Source organism: Erythrolamprus reginae, chromosome 2 (assembly GCF_031021105.1).
Source record: "Erythrolamprus reginae isolate rEryReg1 chromosome 2, rEryReg1.hap1, whole genome shotgun sequence".
Lineage (NCBI taxonomy): Eukaryota > Metazoa > Chordata > Lepidosauria > Squamata > Dipsadidae > Erythrolamprus > Erythrolamprus reginae.
Window position 1 is genome coordinate 1391209 of NC_091951.1, and position 24043 is coordinate 1415251.

Sequence of the window (24043 nt, forward strand, 5' to 3'; positions counted from 1 at the left end):
TATATAGAGCGCTGGTGAGACCACATTTGGAATACTGTGTTCAGTTCTGGAGACCTCACCTACAAAAAGATATTGACAAAATTGAACGGGTCCAAAGATGGGCTACAAGAATGGTGGAAGGTCTTAAGCATAAAACGTATCAGGAAAGACTTCATGAACTCAATCTGTATAGTCTGGAGGACAGAAGGAAAAGGGGGGACATGATCGAAACATTTAAATATGTTAAAGGGTTAAATAAGGTTCAGGAGGGAAGTGTTTTTAATAGGAAAGTGAACACAAGAACAAGGGGACACAATCTGAAGTTAGTTGGGGGAAAGATCAAAAGCAACGTGAGGAAATATTATTTCACTGAAAGAGTAGTAGATCCTTGGAACAAACTTCCAGCAGAGGTGGTTGGTAAATCCACAGTAACTGAATTTAAACATGCCTGGGATAAACATATATCCATTGTAAGATAAAATACAGGAAATAGTATAAGGGCAGACTAGATCGACCATGAGGTCTTTTTCTGCCGTCAGTCTTCTATGTTTCTATGTCCTTTAGTTCTCCGTTCTCTGCGAACTGACGCCCGTACCAGATCCAAGGGTGATAGCAGTTTTCCAATGTCTCAGGGGCTGCCACAAAGAAGAGGGAGTCTTCCAGTTTATTCTCCTAAGCACCTGAGAGCAGGACAAGAAGCAATGGGTGGAAACTAATCAAGGAGAAAAGCAATTTAGATCTAAGGAGAAATTTCCGGATAGTAAAAACAGTTAATGTCATTTACATATCTCACCATCACTCCACGGACTGAATTGGTGGCCAATTTGTGAGCCGCCCCGAGTCTTCTTCTTCTTCTTCTTCTTCTTCTTCTTCTTCTTATTATTATTATTATTATTGTTATTATTATTATTATTAATTGGTTTCCAGACGCAATTCAAAATGTTGGTTATGACCTATAAAGACCTACATGGCATCGGGCCAGAATACCTTGGGTACCGCCTTCTGCCACATGAATCCCAGCGACAGGTCAGGTCCCACAGAGTTGGCCTTCTCCAGGTCCCATCAACTAGACAATGTCAGTTGGCGGGTCCTAGGATGGATAGATAGATAGATAGATGGATAGACAGACAGAAAGACAGACAGACAGACAGACAGACAGACAGACAGACAGACAGACAGACAGACAGACAGACAGACAGACAGATAAATGCCTTCTCTGTGTGGGCCCCAGCCCTCTGGAATCAACTCCCCCCAGAGATTCGTACTGCCCCCACCCTCCTTGCCTTCTGCAAGAGTCTTAGGACTCATTTATGCATTTATGATTGAATGGGAAAGACTGTTTTTTATGGCACTGGTTTTTTTTTTAGATATTTAATTAATTGGATCTGAAATGTTATACTGTATATTGTTTTATTATATATTTCATTTCATTATCTTTTGCTTTGAAGGTCATAATGGGCAGGAGAATGAAGATTCCTGTGAACTGTTCAAACTGATCAATGATAAAGATGGAATGGAGAGGTTTGGAATTGGAATGGAATTCGAAAGCCCTGAGAGAAGCCAGTCAAAGAATTGGAATCAGGAAAGCTCCTCTTCCACTGATGCTCCGATGCAAGACATTCTTGCCCGACAAGAGAAAATAAAGAAAAAATATATTGGGGAAAGTGTGAAGTTAATCAAAGCTAAAGTACAAGCGAATGAACACCATTTAACCCAAAACAAAGGAGAAGATGCTATCAGAAGACACAACAGACCAAATTACAATGAGACATCCATTCTTTCTCTTGGAAATAACTACCTGACATCTCAAAAAGGGATTAAGACAAAAGAGAAGCCTTATAATTGTTTGAAATGTGGAAAATGTTTTAGAAGAAGAGAGCAACTTAATATCCATGAAAGGATCCACACAGGGGAGAAGCCGTATAAATGCATGGAGTGTGGAAAGACCTTTGCTCATAGCGGTGCACTTACTATCCATGAAAGGACCCACACAGGGGAGAAGCCGTATAAATGCATGGAGTGTGGAAAGACCTTTGCTCAAAGAAGTACTCTTATTTCCCATAAACGTGTTCACACAGGGAAGAAGCCGTATAAATGCATAGAGTGTGGAAAGATCTTTGCTCAGAGCCGTCATCTTAGTTCCCATATGAGGATCCACACAGGGGAGAAGCCATATAAATGCATAGAGTGTGGAAAGACCTTTCGTTGGAAATATCAATTTACTTCCCATCAGAGGATCCACACACGGGAGACGCCGTATAAATGCATGGCGTGTGGAAAGACCCTTGCTCATAGCAGTGCATTTACTTCCCATATGAAGATCCACACAGGGGAGAAGCCGTATAAATGCATGGAGTGTGGAAAGGCCTTTGCTCAAAGAGGTCAACTTACTTCCCATCAGAGGATCCACACAGGGGAGAAGCCATATAAATGCATGGAGTGTGGAAAGGCCTTTGCTCAAAGAGGTCAACTTACTTCCCATCAGAGGATCCACACAGGGGAGAAGCCGTATAAATGCATGGAGTGTGGAAAGACCTTTGCTCAGAGCAGTGCATTTACTTCCCATATGAAGATCCACACAGGGGAGAAGCCGTATAAATGCATGGAGTGTGGAAAGGCCTTTGCTCAAAGAGGTCAACTTACTTCCCATCAGAGGATCCACACAGGGGAGAAGCCGTATAAATGCATGGAGTGTGGAAAGACCTTTGCTCAGAGCAGTGCATTTACTTCCCATATGAAGATCCACACAGGGGAAAAGCCATATAAATGCATGGAGTGTGGAAAGACCTTTGCTCAGAGCAGTGCACTTACTTCCCATATGAGGATCCACACAGGGGAGAAGCCATATAAATGCATGGAGTGTGGAAAGACCTTTGCTCAAAGAAGTGTATTTACTTCCCATAAGGTGATCCACACAGGGGAGAAGCCGTATACATGCATGGAGTGTGGAAAGACCTTTACTCATAGCAGTGCACTTACTTCCCATAATAAGATCCACACAGGGGAGAAGCCTTATAAATGCATGGCGTGTGGAAAGACCTTTGCTCAGAGCAGTGCACTTACTATCCATGAAAGGACCCACACAGGGGAGAAGCCGTATAAATGCATGGAGTGTGGAAAGACCTTTGCTCAGAGCTGTGTATTTACTTCCCATATGAGGATCCACACAGGGGAGAAGCCATACAAATGCATGGAGTGTGGAAAGACCTTTGCTCAAAGAAGTTCACTTACTTACCATAAGGTGAACCATACAGGGGAGAAGCCGTATACATGCATGGAGTGTGGAAAGACCTTTACTCATAGCAGTGCACTTACTTCCCATAATAAGATCCACACAGGGGAGAAGCCGTATAAATGCATGGAGTGTGGAAAGGCCTTTGCTCAAAGAATTGATCTTGTTTCCCATGAAAGGATCCACACAGGGGAGAAGCCGTATAAATGCATGGAGTGTGGAAAGGCCTTTACTCATAGCAGTGCACTTACTTCCCATAATAAGATCCACACAGGGGAGAAGCCGTATAAATGCATGGAGTGTGGAAAGGCCTTTGCTCGAAGAAGTGATCTTATTTCCCATAAAAGGATCCACACAGGGGAGAAGCCGTATAAGTGCATGGAGTGTGGAAAGGCCTTTGCTCAAGGAAGTCATCTTATTACCCATAAAAGGATCCACACAGGGGAGAAGCCATGGAAATGCATGGAGTGTGGAAAGGACTTTTCTCAAAGAAGTGATCTTATTTCCCATAAAAGGATCCACACAGGGGAGAAGCCATATAAATGCATGGAGTGTGGAAAGGCCTTTGCTCAAAGTGGTCATCTTACTTCCCATAAAAGGATCCATACAAGAAACCCACATAAGAAAAGTAGACTATAAAATATTGGAAAATTCCAAACTTGGAAAGCTCTTTGTAGCCTCAGCAAAAACAAAAAAAGAGGAATTGCGGTTTACGTACAGGAATGGTTAAATCCTAAACAATCATATTCCGATGAGGAAGGTAGGATCCTAAGTATCGAAATTTGATAGATTATAAAAAACAATTTTAATAGTAGTTTATGCCCCAAACATAAACCAAAAATAATTTTACATAAAAGTTTCTGATCAGATTAGAAGAAATGATACAACAAAAGTTAGTATTGAAACCGGAAAACTTTTACTTGGCATTTTGGAAAAATCAATGAAGAAAGAACATTACTATCTAATTCAACACATAATAACAGCAAAAATTACACAATATTGGAAACAGGAAATAATGCCAACCGAAAGAAGCTTGATTAAAAAGATCCTTGACTTTGCAGAAGCAGACAAGATGACAATGGAGCTTAAGGACCAAGAAGTATGGAAAGAATTTTATGAACGGCTTGAACAAAAGAGAGGGGGGGGGAGCTGAATAAGTTTGAAAGGGTTTTAAAAATATTAGATTTATTTACTTATTTAAGAATATTGTAATAAATGATTATATGTGAGGGTAGATAGGAGAAAGGATTGAAGAATACAAGTTACTTAAAATCTGGTTATACTTATGTCCGAATTATATCCGCTGGTAATAGTCACTGTATGATAAAACTGATGGGTTTAAATTAAGCTGTCAATGAGGCGAGTGGGGTGAGGTGTATGTACAGTCTGTTTTTGTTTCCTTTATGGTTTTCTCTTTCAATTACCTTTTCTTTTTGCCTGTTTTGATGATGTAAAGATGCAATGATCAAGAAAATGTCCTTTTAAATGTATATATTTGAAATAAAAAGGATCCACACAGGGAAATTTGTATAAATGCATGGTGTGTGGAAAGACCTTTGCTCAGAGCGGTGCACTTCCATTACATGAAACTGCTGGGTGAGATCATCCAAGGACACAGGGTGAGGTATCATCAGTATGCTGATGATACCCAGTTATACATCTCCACCCCATGTCCAGTCAGCGAAGCAGTGGAAGGGATGTGCCGGTGCCTGGAGGCTGTTGGAGTCTGGATGGGTGTCAACAAGCTCAAACTCAACCCTGACAAGATGGAGTGGCTGTGGGTTTTGCCTCCCAAGGACAATTCCATCTGTCCGTCCATTACCATGGGAGGGGAATTATTGACCCCCTCAGAGGGTTCGCAACTTGGGTTTCCTCGATCTACAGCTAACATTGGAACATCATCTTTCGGCTGTGGCGAGGGAGGTGTTTGCCCAGGTTCGCCTGGTGTACCAGTTGCGGCCCTATTTCATTGCTCACAGGCGCTCATGCCCTCATCAGTTTGAGGTTCGCCCACATTTCTCCAACACTCCATGGCCTGCACTGGCTGCCGATCAGTTTCCGGTCACAATTCAAAGTGTTGCTAATGACCTTTAAAGCCCTACATGGCATTGGACCAGAATACCTCCAGAACCGCCTTCTACCGCAGAAATCCCAGCGGCCGATAAGGTCCCACAGAATTGGCCTTTTCCGTGTCTCGTTGACTAAACAATGTTGTTTGGCGGGCCCCAGGGGAAGAGCCTTCTCTGTGGCGGCCTTGGCCCTCTGGAATCAACTCCCCCCAGAGATCAGAACTGCCCCCACCCTCCTTGTCTTCCACAGATTACTTAAGACCCACCTATATGGGCAGGCGTGGTGGAACTGAGACACCTTCCCAGGCTTTTACATTTTATGTATGGTATGCGTGTGTTGCATGGTTTTTAAATGATGGGGGGGGGGGGGGTTTAGCTGTTTTTCAATATTAGATTTGTTTCCATTGTAACATTGTTATTATTGTTCTGAAACCCCCCCCCCCGAGTCTCCGGAGAGGGGCAGCATAAAAATCTAATAAATTATTATTATTATTAATTATTATTATAAGAAGATCCACACAGGGAGGAAGCCGTATAAATGCATGCATGTATCTCATCATAAAAGGATCCATGCTCGAGAGAAACTATATAGCAATGGCAGTTCCACTTAGATTTATATATTCCTCCATAGGGCTTTACCACTTTATCTCGGGGCAGTGTGCAAAGCCAGCATATTGACCCCAGCAATCTGGATCTTCATTTTAGTGACCTCAGAAAGATGAAAGGCTGAATCCACTGCTAAAAGTCATCAATAGGAGTTGAAGGCGTTTCCAATAAAATGTCAAATTGAATCTTTTCCATTTCCACTTATTTAGAAATTCTCCATCCATTTTCTTGCTCACATATTTTTTTCTCATCCAGAATTTGCATTTCTTGTTGAAACACTCACAACTTTCACTTTGTAAAACCGCTGCATTTTCCCCAGCTAATCCACAAAGATTTTTAATGTTCCCAGATGCAACTGGGTTTATTATGAAAAACAAAACAAAACCCAAACTATAAATGTTCCTTCTCTAGGGGGCAACCAGTCTAGATCGCAGCTTTAATTTACAAAGAACAAATGGAATGTTTTTCAGCATTGTATAGAATTAACACTGAAGAATTAAGACTAAAGTGGACTTCCTTATTGCTATTAATTCTATGGACATTAATTTTTATAGACATTATTGACCTTGCCTCGAGTTCTACTTTTAGTGATAGGCTCCTCAAACATGGGACTGTTATTGACTGATATCACCATTCTAACCATCATAGGAAATAGTCAAGAGTTGGCTGATTTATTCCATCTTATTTATCTTACATTAATGCATAGTTTAGTTTAGTTTATTTAGATTTGTATGCCGCCCTTCTCCGAAGACTCGGGGCGACTAACAACAATAAAAAGCAATGTAACAAATCTAATATTAAAAAGCCACCTGTTTACTGGATCCGTGTCCCTCCTGGTTGGTTTCGGCCAGCAGGGTGGTGACACGGAGCTGGGCCTAGGAGATTACCAACGCTTCCTTGGGGAGGGGAGTCTTTCCAACACACTATAAAGAATCACTTGTGCGCCCCCTCCTCAAGAATCCTTCCCTGGACCCAGCCGTACTTAATAACTATCGTCCAGTCTCCAACCTTCCCTTTATGGGGAAGGTTGTTGAGAAGGTGGTGGCACTCCAGCTCCAACGGTCCTTGGAAGAAGCCAATTATCTAGGTCCCCGGCAGTCTGGTTTCAGGCCCGGTTACAGCACGGAAACTGCTTTGGTCGCGTTGATCCTCTGTCCTGGTGCTCCTTGACCTCTCAGCGGCTTTCGATACCATCGACCATGGTATCCTTCTGCACCGGCTGGAGGGGTTGGGGGTGGGAGGCACTGTTCTCCAGTGGTTCTCCTCCTACCTCTCTGGCCAGTCGCATCCTAAGATAAAATACAGGAAATAGTATAAGGGCAGACTAGATGGACCATGAGGTCTTTTTCTGCCGTCAAGACTTCTATGTTTCTATGTTTCTATGACGTGTTTGAGATTTACGGAGTTTAAAGGTTTATTTCAAATCAAGGCAGAGATTTTCCTCCCCATTCCCCCAAAAGCACTGAAGGCCCTTCCCGGCCCTTCTCTTCCCCCTCTTCGCCCCCACCAGCAGAACCACGGATGGTGCTTCAAAGAGAGAGGACGTGGATTCTCCCAGCCCCAGAGGAGGAATCTGTGGGACCTCAATGGGGAAGCCAAGAGGAGGGAAGAGGGGGAGGGGCCCCGAGGGGAGGAAGGGCCCAAGCGCCCTAGAAACGCCTCAGGAGAAAGACCGGAACCTCCTTCCAGGCATTGGGGCCCCTAGAAAAGGGGAGGGAGGAAGAAGCACAGAGGCCGAAGCCTTTGCCGGGCAGGGAGCCTCCGAAAGGGGCCTTTCCGCCCCGCCCCCTCCCTTCCCTCACCCCTGCGTTCCTCTTTCCCGCCTTTTCTCCCATCCGGGCACTTTGTCTCGAATCCACCAGAGGGCGCCCTCTGCCAAGGGAAGGGAACCCCAGGCGCTTCCCCATTGTAGGGCAGGGCTTGGCAGAGGAGGCAGAGACGGAAGTGACATCACTGAACGTTGCCGCTCTGGACGCTACACTCGCTCTCCTTAACGGCTGGTGCTCGTAGGAGACGGAGAGTCCGGTGGGAGGACATTCAGGCCTGCGCCAAGTGAGGGGGGGGGGGGGCTCCCTGCAAAAGAAGCGGGGAAAGGGGGCTGGACCTTGCGGAGACCCAGCAAGAGAGGAGAAGGCGGGCGAGGAGGAGACGGAGAAGGCGGGATTCGCCCCAGGCTCCCCCAGGGCCCGATCCTGTTCCCAGAAATGGTCCCGTGAAGGAAAAGGCGTCTGGAGACCCACAAGAGTCCTTGGACCCCTTTGGAGTTGCTCTGCAGGACAGAGGAAGGATGGAGACCCCACCTGTTGCAAAGGGGGGGAGCGGAAAAGGCCCTGCAGCCGCTCAGCCTGGGAAGGGGGGGAAGCTCTGGACAAGACCCGGGCAGAAGATCCTGGAGGAAGAATCCATCCTCCCTTCAGAGGTTCAGCCCTGGAACGTCTTCCAATACTGGGAGGCTGAGGGTCCCCGAGGACTTTGCAGCCGACTCCACGACTTGTGCAGGCAATGGCTGAGGCCAGAGAAGCACACAAAAGCCCAGATGCTGGACCTGCTGGTTCTGGAGCATCTCCTGTCCCTTCTGCCCCCAGAGATGGAGGGCTGGGTGCGGGAGTGTGGAGCAGAGACCAGCTCCCAGGCGGTGGCCCTGGTGGAAGGCCTCCTCCTGAGTCAGGCGGAGGAGCAGAAGGAGCAGGTCCAGTTGCAGGTGAGACACTTTTGGGAGCTCAGAAGGGAATAGAGAACATATGTAAATATTTCAGCCCCCCTTCCCAAACCTCTCTGGCATTCATCACATATGGCAATTCTCCAATTCTTGTAGGACATTGTTCCTCAACCTCACGGATGGAAATTGGGGACTTTGAGGTTGTGTTGTGTCCTGTGACATATATTAATTCTGCTTCTTTTTCCCTTCCTCCTATTTGAAGTGCTGCACTGTGGAGATCAGAGATCTCGAGGGAAATAAGAATCCATCAAATCCCCCTCAGAGGTCAATTCCCTGGAGGATCCCTTGGGAAGATCAAAGTCAGGACACCACAGAAGGTAATGAAGATTGTCCATCTGTCTTACCTTTGTTCTCTCTTCCCTTTTATAGAATATCTCCTATTTTGTTAATTATTATTATTATTATTATTTTATTATTTATTAGATTTGTATGCTGCCCCTCTCTGTAGACTCTGTAGAATTATGCATTTTGAAATTATTCCTTACAGAGAAACAAAGAATGAAGCTTTCTGGTTTTTATGACGGAGATCAAACAACGGTTGAACCTCCAAATCAAGTAAGAAAGGGAAAAGTTTTGTCTTGTCTACAAATTGGAGTTCCCCTTCCATCCTCTTGTCTAAATGAATGATGACGATGAACAGATTTTTATTTATTTATTCATTCATTCATTCATTAAACTTCTATGCTGCCCAGTCCTGAAGGATTTTTGCAAATTCTCTTGTTTTTCCCTGTGTTCAGGAGAGTCCTGTGTCCTTCGAGGAGGTGGCTGTGTCTTTCTCTGAGGAGGAATGGTCTCGGCTGGATCCTGGCCAGAAAGCGCTGCATTCGGAAGTCATGCTGGAAAACCGTAGGAACGTGGTCTCTCTGGGTAAGAGTTTTCTAATTGCCAATCAGAGACTTCAAGAAGACAGATTATAGTTAATTTTTTAAATTATAAAACCACTGTTATGAGGTATCGTCAGGAAAGGATCTGGCCTTCTCATGTTCCAAAGAAAGAAAGAGTCAATGTCTCTTTGCTTAGATGGTTTCTGTGCCATTCCTTATCTGTATTTTCTATTTCTATTTGGACTTAGCTGTGGGGGCTGAAAAGAACGAGGTGGGCCTTTATGTGTCCTCTGGAGATCATGTGAGAGGAGTGTGTGGTCATTTGTCCTCTCAAACATCCAAAATTGTGGGAGAAAAGAACTTTCACAACCAAACTATCAGGATTCCAAATAGTATCCAAAACTAAATCAGAATCTAAGGCAAAGTATTCCTTGAGATCTAGTCCCAAAATAAGAGTGTTGCAGCATCACGGCCCTCACCTATGACATAAAGAGCTGATAGATAAATTAGTGAAGATTGGACTTAATCCCTGGACAGTTCAGTGGATTTGCAGTTGGCTGAAGCGTAGACATCAGAGGGCTGTTGTTAATGGCGAGTATTCTGAGCAGAGACAGGTTACAAGCGGTGTGCCACAAGGGTCTGTTCTGGGTCCTATTCTTTTTAATATCTTTGAGTGACATAGGGGAAGGTTTGCCTATTTGCCGATGACTCTAAAGTGTGCAATAGGGTTAATATTCCTGGAGGCGTCTGTAATATGGCAAATGATTTAGCTTTACTAGATAAGTGGTCAAAGCAATGGAAACTGCAGTTTAATGTTTCCAAATGTAAAATAATGCACTTCGGGAAAAGGAATCCTCAATCTGAGTATTGTGTTGGCAGTTCTGTGCTAGCAAAAACTTCAGAAGAGGAGGATTTAGGGGTAGTGATTTCTGACAGACTCAAAATGGGTGAACAGTGCAGTCAGGCCAGTAGGGAAAGTAAGTAGAATGCTTGGCTGAATAGCTAGAGGTATAACAAGCAGGAAGAAGGAGATTGTGATCCCACTGCATAGAGTGCTGGTGGTGAGATCACATTTGGAATACTTTGTTCAGTTCTGGAGACCTCACCTACAAAAAGATATTGATAAAATTGAACGGATCCAAAGACGGGCTACAAGAATGGTGGAAGGTCTTAAGCATAAAACGTATCAGGAAAGACTTAAGGAAATCAATCTGTATAGTCTGGAGGACAGAAGGAAAAGGGGGGACATGATCGAAACATTTAAATATGTTAAAGTGTTATATAAGGTTCAGGAGAGAAGTGTTTTTAATAGGAAAGTGAACAAAGAACAAGGGGACACAATCTGAAGTTAGTAGGGGGAAAGATTAGAAGTAATTTGAGAAAATATTATTTTACTGAAAGAGTAGTAGATCCTTGGAACAAACTTCCAGCAGATGTGGTTGGTAAATCCACTGTAACTGAATTTAAACATGCCTGGGATAAACATATATCCATCCTAAGAAATAGTATAAGGGCAGACCAGATGGACCAAGAGATCTTTTTCTGCCGTCAATCTTCTATGTTTCTATGACAGCCGAGGTGCTGCAACGTTCACCCTACATATTCTTCCATCCCCTCCCGCAGGGGCTTACAATCTTTTTCAGAATATAAGACACACTTTTCTCCACAAAGAAAGTGGGTAGGAATGTTGGTGGTTCTTACAGAGCGATTACAGACCTGTTTTTGGCCTCCCAAAGCCTTCGTAGGTCCTGCTTTTGCCTAAAGTACTGCAGTCTGAGATCACACAAGATTAATACCCTGTGTCCTGGCGCTACTGGTCTTGTGTCATCTCGCACTGAACTACTTTAGTTCTCCCTTCGCTGTGAACTGAGTGGGCAAAAGTGGGACCTGAGGAGGCCAAAAACCTAGATGCGTCTTATGGTCAGAATAATACGGTGCCTTGTGACAATGTGGCAAGCTGTCTGTTCTTAAAAGAACACAGGTCTAGAGAACTACAGTGTGAGATCCTGCAAGACTAGTAGCTTGAGCTCTTGTGTTACTGATCTCGTGTGATCTCGCACTGAAGTGAAGGCATGCAGCCCTCCTTCAGTGGGTCGACCTCTAGGGAGGCACAGCATGCTATGATTGCCACATCAGAATGAAGGGACAAAGTTTTCTCGATGAGACGACTTCGGTTAAATCAAGATCGCTCCTTTTTATTGTGTGTCACTTTTCCTGACATGTGGTACAGAATAACCAATTCGCGAACGCCACATACATTAAGCCATCCCCCTACTACCATTCACTCTTGCACCATATAAGGCTTCCCTTGTGGCTTCATTATAGGTAATTAACGGAAGCTCCATTCTTTGCCTTTTCCTGGATTGTGTGTTTACTGGTGATTAGCAAAGGAATGAGAGTAAGGCATATATTTCCTTATATGGAAGTTAGCTATAGGTTTTCTTCATGCTGTATATCAAGTTAATTATTTCCCAACATGGTCATGGATTCTGCAGCTTGCTTACTCAGCCTGGACTTTGCTTCCTTTCAATAGAGGAAGAATTAAGGTTTTATACAGCACCCATTAGGCTTAAAACATCACTCTCCAGTAATATTTTATTCCTAAATTTCAGTGCCTATAAACCTATGATTACAACACTGAAGTCCTTACAAAATAATACTATAGAGGGATATAGCATTGCTTCCAGCTGTACGGATTCAGTTCCAGTGATCTTAGAAGCCGATGTCTTAGACGAACTTGAACGATTAAAGATAAATAAGGCAATGGGTCCAGATGGCATCCACCCCAGAGTTCTTAAAGAACTCAGATCTATCATTCCTACCCCCCTGACTGGTTTAACCAATCCTTGTTAACAGGAGAAGTTCCTGAGGATTGGAGAATGGCCAGTGTTGTGCCTATCCACAAGAAGGGCAGTAGAGAAGAAGCTGGTAACTACAGGCCAGTTAGCTTGACATCAGTTGTAGTTAAAATGATGGAGACTCTACTCAAAAAGAGGATAGATCAGTACCTAAAAAACAATAACTTATTGGACCCAAATCAGCATGGTTTTACTGAAGGCAAATCATGTCAGACTAATCTCATTGATTTCTTTGACTATGTCACAAAGGTGTTGGATCAAGGTGATGCCCTGGATATTGCTTACCTGGACTTCAGCAAAGCCTTTGATACGGTTCCACCTAAAGAGCTGATAGATAAATTAGTGAAGATTGGAGTTAATCCCTGGATAGTTCAGTGGATTTCAAGCTGGCTGAAGCGTAGACATCAGAGAGTTATTGTTAATGGCGAGTATTCTGACCAGAGACAGGTGTGCCACAAGGGTCTGTTCTGGGTCCTATTCTTTTTAATATGTTTGTGAGTGACATAGGGGAAGGTTTGGTAGGGAAGGTTTCCCTATTTGCCGATGACTCTAAAGTGTGCAATAGGGTTGATATTCCTGGAGGGGTCTGTAATATGGTAAATGATTTAGCTTTACTAGATAAATGGTCAAAGCAATGGAAACTGCAGTTAAATGTTTCCAAATGTAAAATAATGCACTTGGGGAAAAGGAATCCTCAATCTGAGTATTGCATTGGCAGTTCTGTGTTAGCAAAAACTTCAGAAGAGAAGGATTTAGCGGTAGTGATTTCTGACAGTCTCAAATTGGGTGAGCAGTGTGGTCGGGGAGTAGGAAAAGCAAGTAGGATGCTTGGCTGCATAGCTAGAGGTATAACAAGCAGGAAGAGGGAGATTGTGATCCCCTTATATAGAGTGCTGGTGAGACCACATTTGGAATACTGTGTTCAGTTCTGGAGATCTCACCTACAAAAAGATATTGACAAAATTGAACGGGTCCAAAGACGGGCTACAAGAATGGTGGAAGGTCTTAAGCATAAAACGTATCAGGAAAGACTTCATGAACTCAATCTGTATAGTCTGGAGAACAGAAGGAAAAGGGGGGACATGGTCGAAACATTTAAATATGTCAAAGGGCTAAATAAGGTCCAGGAGGGAACTGTTTTTAATAGGAAAGTGAACACAACAACAAGGGTACACAATCTGAAGTTAGTTGGGGGAAAGGTCAAAATCAACGTGAGGAAATATTATTTCACTGAAAGAGTAGTAGATCCTTGGAACAAACTCCCAGCAGACGTGGTTGGTAAATCCACAGTAACTGAATTTAAACATGCCTGGGATAAACATATATCCATCCTAAGATAAAACGCAGGAAATAGTATAAGGGCAAACTAGATGGACCATGAGGTCTTTTTCTGCCGTCAGTCTTCTATGTTTCTATGTCCTTTAGTTCTCCGTTCTCTGCGAACTGACGCCCGTACCAGATCCAAGGGTGATAGCAGTTTTCCAATGTCTCAGGGGCTGCCACAAAGAAGAGGGTGTCTTCTAGTTTATTCTCCTACACACCTGAGAGCAGGACAAGAAGCAATAGGTGGAAACTAATCAAGGAGAAAAGCAATTTAGATCTAAGGAGAAATTTCCAGATAGTAAAAACAGTTAATCTCATTTACATATCTCACCATCACTCCACGGACTGAATTGGCGGCCAATTTGTGAGCCACCATGTGTCTTTGGAGAGGGGCGGCATACAAATCTAATAAATTATTATTATTATTATTATTACTATTATTACTATTATTATTATTATTATTTGGTTTCCAGATGCAATTCAAAGTGTTGGTTATGACCTATAAAGACCTACATGGCATCGGGCCAGAATACCTAGGGTACCGCCTTCTGCCACATGAATCCCAGCGACAGGTCAGGTCCCACAGAGTTGGCCTTCTCCAGGTCCCATCAACTAGACAATGTCAGTTGGCGGGGCCTAGGATGGATGGATAGATAGATAGATAGATAGATAGATAGATAGATAGATAGATAGATAGATAGATAGATAGATAGATAAATGCCTTCTCTGTGTAGGCCCCAGCCCTCTGGAATCAACTCCCCCCAGAGATTCGTACTGCCCCCACCCTCCTTGCCTTCTGCAAGAGTCTTAAGACTCATTTATGCATTTATGATTGAATGGGAAAGACTGTTTTTTATGGCACTAGGTTTTTTTTAGATATTTAATTAATTGGATCTGAAATGTTATATATTGTTTTATTATATATTTCATTTCATTAGCTTTTGCTTTCAAGGTCATAATGGGCAGGAGAATCAAGATTCCTGTGAACTGTTCCAGCTGATCAATGATAAAGATGGAATGGAGAAGTTTGGAATTGGAATGGAATTCGAAAGCACTGAGAGAAGCCAGTCAAAGAATTGGAATCAGGAAAGCTCATCTTCCACTGATGCTCCGATGCAAGACATTCTTGCCCGACAAGAGAAAATAAAGAAAAAATATATTGCGGAAAGTGTGAAGTTAATCAAAGCTAAAGTACAAGCGAATGAACACCATTTAACCCAAAACAAAGGAGAAGATGCTATCAGAAGACACAACGGACAAAATTATAATGAGATATCCATTCTTTCTCTTGGAAATAACTACCTGACATCTCAAAAAGGGATTAAGACAAAAGAGAAGCCTTATAATTGTTTGAAATGTGGAAAATGTTTTAGAAGAAGAGAGCAACTTACTATCCATGAAAGAATCCACACAGGGGAGAAGCCATATAAATGCATGGAGTGTGGAAAGACCTTTGCTCATAGCGGTGCACTTACTATCCATGAAAGGACCCACACAGGGAAGAAGCCGTATAAATGCATAGAGTGTGGAAAGGCCTTTGGTTGGAAATATCAATTTACTTCCCATCAGAGGATCCACACAGGGGAGACGGCGTATAAATGCATGGAGTGTGGAAAGACCCTTGCTCATAGCAGTGCATTTACTTCCCATATGAAGATCCACACAGGGGAGAAGCCATATAAATGCATGGAGTGTGGAAAGGCTTTTGCTCAAAGAAGTGCACTTACTTCCCATCAGAGGATCCACACAGGGGAGAAGCCATATAAATGCATGGAGTGTGGAAAGGCCTTTGCTCAAGGTAGTCATCTTATTTCCCATATTAAGATCCACACAGGGGAGAAGCCTTATAAATGCATGAAGTGTGGAAAGGCCTTTGCTCACCGAAGTAATCTTATTTCCCACAAGGTGATCCACACAGGGGAGAAGCCGTATAAATGCATGGAGTGTGGAAAGGCCTTTGCTCAAGGAAGTCATCTTATTACTCATAAAAGGATCCACACAGGGGAGAAGCCATGGAAATGCATGGAGTGTGGAAAGGCCTTTGTTCAAAGAGGTCAACTTACTATCCATGAAAGGATCCACACAGGGGAGAAGCCATATAAATGCATGGAGTGTGGAAAGACCTTTGCTCACGGAAGTGCACTTACTTCCCATAAGGTGATTCACACAGGGGAGAAGCCATATAAATGCATGGAGTGTGGAATAACCTTTGCTCAAGGAAGTCATCTTATTACTCATAAAAGGATCCATACAAGAAACCCACATAAGAAAAGTAGACTATAAAATATTGGAAAATTCCAAACTTGGAAAGTTCTTTGTAGCATCAGCAAAAACAAAAAAAGAGGAATTGCGGTTTACGTACAGGAATGGTTAAATCCTAAACAATCCTATTCCGATGAGGAAGGTAGGATCCTAAGTATTGAAATTTTGATAGATTATTAAAAAACAATTTTAATAGTAGTTTATGCCCCAAACATAAACCAAAAATAATTTTACATAAAAGTTTCTGATCAGATTAGAAGAAATGATACAACAAAAGTTAGAATTGAAACCGGAAAATTTTTACTTGGCATTTTGGAAAAATCAATGAAGAAAGAACATTACTATCTAATTCAACACATAATAACAGCAAAAATTACACAATATTGGAAAGAGGAAATAATGCCAACCGAAAGAAGCTTGATTAAAAAGATCCTTGACTTTGCAGAAGTAGACAAGATGACAATAGAGCATAAGGACCAAGAAGATATGAAGTATGGAAAGAATTTTATGAACGGCTTGAACAAAAGAGAGAGGGGGGGAGCTGAATAAGCATAGAAACATAGAAGACTGACGGCAGAAAAAGACCCCATGGTTAGTCTGCCCTTATACTATTTCCTGTATTTTATTTTACAATGGATATATGTTTATCCCAGGCATGTTTAAATTCGGTTACTGTGGATTTACCAACCACATCTGCTGGAAGTTTGTTCCAAGGATCTACTACTCTTTCAGTAAAATAATATTTTCTCATGTTGCCTTTGATCTTTCCCCCAACTAACTTCAGATTGTGTCCCCTTGTTCTTGTGTTCACTTTCCTATTAAAAACACTTCCCTCCTGAACCCTATTTAACCCTTTAACATATTTAAATGTTTCGATCATGTCCCCCCTTTTCCTTCTGTCTTCCAGACTATGCAGATTGAGTTCATTAAGTCTTTCCTGATACCTTTTATACTTAAGACCTTCCACCATTCTTGTAGCCCGTCTTTGGACCCGTTCAATTTTGTCAATATCTTTTTCTAAATGAGGTCTCCAGAACTGAACACAGTACTCCAAATGTGGTCTCACCAGCGCTCTGTATAAAGGGATCACAATCTCCCTCTTCCTGCTTGTTATACCTCTAGCTATGCAGCCAAGCATCCTACTTGCCTTTCCTATCGCCTGACCACACTGCTCACCCATTTTGAGACTGTCAGAAATCACGACCCCTAAATCCTTCTCTTCTGAAGTTTTTGCTAACACAGAATTGCCAATGCAATACTCAGATTGAGGATTCCTTTTCCCCAAGTGCATTATTTTACATTTGGAAACATTAAACTGCAGTTTCCATTGCTTTGACCATTTATCTAGTAAAGCTAAATCATTTACCATATTACTGACCCCTCCAGGAATATCAACCCTGTTGCACACTTTAGAGTCATCGGCAAATAGGCAAACCTTCCCTACCAGACCTTCCCCTATGTCACTCACAAACATATTAAAAAGAATAGGACCCAGAACAGACCCTTGTGGCACACCGCTTGTAACCTGACTCTGCACAGAATACTTGCCATTCACAATAACTCTCTGATGTCTACGCTTCAGCCAGCTTGAAATCCACTGAACTATCCAGGGATTAAGTCCAATCTTCACTAATTTATCCATCAGCTCTTTAGGTGGAACCGTATCAAAGGCTTTGCTGAAGTCCATATAGGCAATATCCACGGCACCACCTTGATCCAACACCTTTGTGACATAGTCAAAGAAATCAATGAGATTAGTCTGACATGATTTGCCTTCAGTAAAACCATGCTGATTTGGGTCCAATAAGTTATTGTTTTTTAGGTACTGATCTATCCTCTTTTTGAGTAGAGTCTCCATCATTTTAACTACAACTGATGTCAAGCTAACTGGCCTGTTGTTACCAGCTTCTTCTCTACTGCCCTTCTTGTGGATAGGCACAACAGTGGCCATTCTCCAATCCTCAGGAACATCTCCTGTTAACAGGGATTGGTTAAACAAATCAGTCAGGGGGGCAGCAATGACAGATCTGAATTCTTTAAGAACTCTGGGGTGGATGCCATCTGGACCCATTGCTTTATTTATCTTTAATCGTTCAAGTTCTTCTAAGACATCGGCTTCTAAGATCACTGGAGCTGAATCCGTACAGCTGGAAGCAATGCTATATCCCCCTATAGTATTATTTTGTAAGGTGTCTTTTGAGAAAACTGAACAGAAGTAGCTATTGAAATGGTCAGCGATCTCCTTATTCCCATCAATGCATGTATTATTCCCGGTACTAAGCTTTGTGATGCTGCAGTTTTTCTTCTTCCTATCACTAATATATCTGAAGAAGGTTTTATCCCCCTTCTTTACAGATTTTGCTATTTCTTCCTCTTTTGAGGCTTTAGCAGCATATATTATCTGTTTCGCCTCCTTCTGTCTCATTTTATACACCTATCAGCTATACTTCCAGACTCTTTATACCTCCTATAGGCAGCCTTTTTTTCATTGACTATAGCCCTTACATCATTGCTAAACCATAGCGGTTTCTTCTTCCTTTTACCTTTAGTTATTTGCTTTACATAAAGTCTTGTGGCTTTTAAGATGGCCTTTTTTAATACAGTCCACTGCAGCGGTCCCCAAACTACGGCCCGCGGGCCGGATGCGGCCCGCTGAGGCTATTTACCCGGCCCGCAGCAGCGTACAAGATTTTACCATATATAATATACTAAGTTCCCGAATCTCCCCTCCACTCTGCTGCTGAGCGTCTGGCGGCGGCAAGGAAGAGGAAAGCCAGGGGGCGGGGAGGAAAGCACCCTATGGCAGAGCAGCAACAGTTCCTCTCCCTAAAGGCGAGAAAGAAATTAGCCAATTGCTTTCCTCCCCGCCCCCTGGCTTTCCGCCTCCTCCTCCAGACACTCAGTTGCAGACCGTCTTGGTCCCTCCAGTGCCGCTTTTTTGCTTTTTTTTTTTTTCACCGGTGAGGTTTGCGCGCGTTTGGGCACTTTTGGTGTTGGGGGGGGGGTCTGCTGCGGAGAGGGATAGAGAGAAAGAGGGAGACATAGAAAGGGACTGAGAGAGAAAAATAAAGCAAGAAAGGGAGAGAGAGAACCGGAGAGTGCTGCTTTTTTGCTTCTTCGCTGCCCCGCAGGGAGCCTGGAAGCCCTGCAAGAGCGTCTGGAGGGGGCAGTAAACAAGCCATCAGGACCCCCGCGCACTAAATTGTTAACGGGCACACCGTCCCGGCCAGGCGACGGGGAGGCCCTCCCTATGGTTGCCCGCCGCCCAGGCCCCGCGCTTGGAGCCGGGGGCGACGGGCCTAGCCTCGGCTTACTTGGCCCCGGCGCGGCCGAAGCGTGGGGCAGAGTAGGCGGCGGCTGCTGCTTCAGGCCCGCCCCCAAGCTGAGCTTCCTTTGGCTTCCTTCGGGGCAAAGCTGCAAAGCTCACCTGCCGCCTCAAAGGAAGCTCAGCTCAACGAGGACCGGCTCTTGGTCCCTTGAAGCTGCCGCCGCCGCCACCGCCCACTGCGGAGATCTCTTCACCCGAACAGAGGCAGCGGCGGCGGGTTCAAGGGACCAAGAGCCGGTCCTTTTCGGAGCTGCGTTGCTTGAGGAGATCCCTTCGCCCGGAGGCTGAGGCTGCAACAATTCAGCGCCGAGAAAGACCGGCTCTTGGTCCCTTGAGCCCACCGCCTCCGTTCGGGCGAAGGGATCTCCACAGTGGGCGGCGGCAGCGGTGGCAGCTTCAAGGGACCAACACCCGGTCCTTGTTGAGCTGGGCTTCCTTTGGCTTCCTTCGAGGCGGCAGGTGAGCTTTGCAGCTTTTGCCTCGAAGGAAGCCAAAGGAAGCTCAGCTCGGGGGCGGGCCTGAAGCAGCCGCAGCCACCTACTCCGCCCCGCGCTTCGGCCGCACCGGGAGCTCTGGTGGGCGCGGGGCAGCAGGGCAAGCCACGAAGGTGGCGCAGCGTGGGTCAAGCGGGAGGGCACAGCAGTAGTCGTAAGGCGGCGGTGGGGCAGTTGGCTGCAAGGCACCGGCGGCGGCGGCTTGATGTGTTGCAGGACGCCGTACATTGCTGGTGCTGCACTGGGCATGGGGCTGGCACCTCCGTCCTGGGCCAGCCAGCGGGCCAGTGCCAGCCCCGTGTCCATGCCCAGCGCAGCGCCAGCAATGTACTGCGACCCGACGTCGGTGCCACTGTCTTGTGAGCTTCTGCTTGCAGCCGACTGCCCCGCGGCGTGTTGCAGGGCAGGAAAAAAAAGAAGAGAGGAAGGAAGAGAGAAGAAAAGGAGAGAGAGAGAGAAAAAGAAAGCAAGAGAGAGAGGGAGAGAAAAAAGGTGAGGGGGAGGGAATGTGAGAGAAAAAGAAAAATGAGAAAATGATGGAGGGAAAGAACGAGGGAGAGGGAAACAAAACAAATGAGAAAGAAGGAAAAAAAGGGAGAGGGAAGAGAAGTGGGAAGGAGGGAGGGAGGGAAAGAAGAAGAAATGGCAGGAAAAGGAAGGAAGGAAGGAAGAAGAAATGGAGGGAACAAGGAAGGAAGGAAGAATGAAATGAATGGAAGGGCGGAGGAAGGAAAGACTTTTTTTGGGGGGGGTACATTTTTTTAAATTTTTCTCTCACCATACATTCAAACAATACAATGTACCATCTAATTTTCCCTGAATAAAATGTGGTATTTTATCAATAACTAATATCAATCATCAAAAAAGTTGCAAAAGTTTTTTTTCTTTTTTTTTTTCTTTTTTTTTCAATTTTTTTATTATTTTTTTCATAAAAACAAACAAATACATACAAACAATAAACATAAAGTGGGGGTATATTTCCCCCGCTTCTTTTGAAAGTATACATTCAAATATAGAAAAAGAATACATAGTTAAATGTATGTTAACTATTATAGTAAAAAAAAGTTAATAAATTTGAGTTAAAGTTTTACAAATCTTGGTATGAGTATTGAGTAGGGTTAGTATATCATAATTACCAAAAAATACCTTTAATATAATCTTAATTACTATAGTAAAATAATGTCAAACCTTCAATTCAAACAATAAAGCTAAATTCAACTATTATGCATCTTGGTATATTGCTTATACTTATACATACATACACTACTATATCATAATCGTCAAAAAGTCCTTTTAAACTAATATTAGTATTATTATCACCTAGGTAAAAACTAATACAAAAAAAAAACAACTAAAGATATATCTTATTTTTTCTTATCTATCCATTTATAGACATTGTTCCATGTTTCATAAAATTTAGTATCCTCTTGATCGTTTAATCTTCTTGTCATCATATCCATTTCAGCGCAATCTAATATTTTACCTATAACCTCTTCTTCCTTGGGGATTTCCTCCCCTTTCCAATTTTGCGCATATATTATTCTAGCCGCAGTTAATATGTGTATAATTAAATAAAAGATTTCTTTCTTATAGGTCTGATTTGTAACACCTAGTAAATAAAATTCCGGGGTATTATCTATATCTTGCTTTATTATTTCTTTTAATATTTTTTCAATCATTTTCCAATATATTTTTGCTTTACCACATGTCCACCATTGATGATAGTAGGTTCCTATATCCTTCTTACATTTCCAGCATATTGGGGATGTTTTAGGAAACATTTTTGCTATCCTATTTGGTGGGAGGTGCCATCTATAGAACATTTTGATTTGATTTTCTTTTAGGGAAACTGATTTAGTCATTTTCCAATTATTAATCCATACTTTCTCCCATGTGTCTATATCTATTTCCTTGCCAATATTTCTACACCATCTTATCATAGTATCTTTTAAAGTCAACTCTATATTTTTATGAGCAATAAGTAGTTTATATATTTTCCCTATCATTTTTGTTGAATTGATGGTGATTAAAGTAGTTAAAGGATTTTTACTTTTATTAAAAATGTAAAGAGTTTTATCCTTCTGATATCTAGATCGGATCTGGGCGTAGTGCCACCAATCTATTATTATCCCTTCTTCTTGTAATTCAATTCTAGATTTAAGCTTCATCTGATCATTTAATAGTTCTTTATATCTATAAGTTATTTTCCTATCCTTTATAGACTTTGGATGTGTTGTTGCTTCTAAAGGAGCTAGCCAGTCTGGGATACTTAAAAAATGATTTTTCTTTATGTCTTTCCATACTTCTAATAAGTATTTCCTCAACGTATGCCTTTTAAAATATGAATGGTTTTTGTCCTTATCATACCATAAAAATGCGTGCCATCCAAGCATTAAATCATGTCCTTCTAGGTCAAGTATTCTTTTGTTATCTAAAGTTATCCAATCTCTAAGCCATGTTAATGCAGCGGCCTGATAATATAGTTTCCAATTTGGAAGGCCAAATCCGCCTCTTTCTTTAATATCTTCTAAACAATTCATTTTTATCCTTGCTTTTTTACCTTGCCATATAAATTTTTTAACTAAGTCTGTTAAAGTTTTTAAAAAAATACCCCCTGGGTTTATTGGTATTGTCTGGAAAAGAAATAAGACCTTGGGTAAAATGTTCATCTTGATTGTTGCAATTCTTCCTAAGAAAGATATTTTCAAATTATTCCACATTGCTAAGTCATTTTTAATTTCTGCTAATAATTTCATATAATTATCATTTTTTAATGTTATTGTTTTCGCTGTTAAATTTATTCCTAAATATTTTACCTTTTTTACAATCTTTATTCCAGAAATACTTTCTAATTTCGTTTCTAGTGTTTTATTCATGTTTTTAGTCAAGTAATGTGTTTTGCTTTTGTTTATCTTTAAACCTGCTACATTTCCATATTGTTCAATGGTTTGTAATAAAGTAGGAACTGTTGTAATCGGCTCTTCAATTATAAACATTAAATCGTCTGCAAAGGCCTGGAGTTTGTAGGTTTCATCTCCTACGGTTAAACCTTTTATTTTGGGGTCCGCTCTTATTTTAATTAATAAAGTTTCAAGAATCATAATAAATAGCAATGGTGATATAGGACATCCTTGGCGAACTCCCTTATTTATGTCAAGTATTGGTAATTGACTGTTATTCAATATTATATTCGTTGTTTGTTTTGAATATATGGTATCTATTAAGTTAACAAATTTTGGGCCAAATCTCATTTTATTTAATTGCATTTTTATAAATATCCAATTAACGTTGTCAAAGGCTTTTTGAGCGTCCAAAAACATTAAAGATGCCGTCTTGTCTGGGTGTTGTTCATAGTACTCTAGTATATTTATTACAGTTCTAATATTGTTTTTAATTTGTCTCCCTGGAAGAAACCCATTTTGGTCTTGGTGTATTATTCCATTTATAACTCTTTTAAGTCTCTCTGCATAAATGGCGATAAAAATCTTATAATCTACATTTAATAGTGATATAGGCCTATAGTTTTTAATCTTTTCTGGTTCTGTACCCTGTTTATGTATTAAGGTTGTCAGTGATTCTGACCAAGATTTAGGAATTTTTCCCTCCAGTCTACATAAATTAAAAGTTTCTAACATATGGTTTCTTATTATTTCGTTGTCTATCTTGTACCATTCTGCAGGTATGGCATCTGGGCCTGTAGCCTTGTTGTTTTTCTGTTTTTTAATTGTTGTTAAGAGTTCCTCCATTGTTATTGGTCCGTCCATGGTGGCCTGTTGATCTTCTGTTATTTGTGGTAGATTTGAAGCCTCTAAATAGTTAAAAACTTCATCTTCGATAACATGATCTTTAGCATATAATTCTTTATAAAAATTATAAACAATGTCTGCCTTGCCTTCTGTGTCATATTTTATTTTACCATCTTTATCTTCTAATTTTTGGATTAATTTTGATTGACTCTGTTTTCTAAGTTTGTACGCTAGCCATCTGCCAGGTTTATTTGCATGTTCAAAATAATGTTGCTTTGCTCTTTTGATCTTTTCAGTTAGTTGGTTTTGTTCTATAACTCTAATTTTATGTTTAATTACATTTATTTCTGTCTTTAGATCTCTGTTCTTAGTATGTTGCTGCGATAGGGATTCTAATTGTTTTAGTTCGTTTGTTAATTGTAAATACTCTAATTTCTTTTCCTTATTGTGTTTTGCTGTGTAAGATATTGTTAAACCCCTTATATACGCTTTAGCTGTATCCCATAAGTTCTGTGGAGTAGTGTCTGATGTTTTATTAATTTCAAAAAATATTTTTAATTCCTTTTCAATCCAATCCTTATATTTCTTATCATTTAATATATA

General features: G+C 41.9%; 1 protein-coding gene across 4 annotated transcripts in view; it reads left to right on the plus strand.

The window, feature by feature from the left end:
• The window catches only part of LOC139162876 (zinc finger protein 721-like), a 360849-nt gene that overhangs the window by 296415 nt on the left and 40391 nt on the right, over window positions 1-24043 (plus strand). The window contains exons 1-5 of one of the 4 annotated variants that reach the window (XM_070743763.1): window positions 8017-8587; window positions 8808-8922; window positions 9093-9160; window positions 9343-9472; window positions 14563-15831. The exons of 1 other annotated variant lie outside the window; for it this stretch is intronic. In XM_070743763.1, coding sequence (XP_070599864.1) covers window positions 8174-8587; window positions 8808-8922; window positions 9093-9160; window positions 9343-9472; window positions 14563-15831 — 1996 coding nt within the window. In that variant the 5' untranslated portion in view covers window positions 8017-8173. Of the gene's footprint in view, window positions 1-8016; window positions 8588-8807; window positions 8923-9092; window positions 9161-9342; window positions 9473-14562; window positions 15883-24043 lie in introns of those variants that run through there. 2 more of the 4 variants (XM_070743764.1, XM_070743766.1) reach the window with 2 other exon arrangements.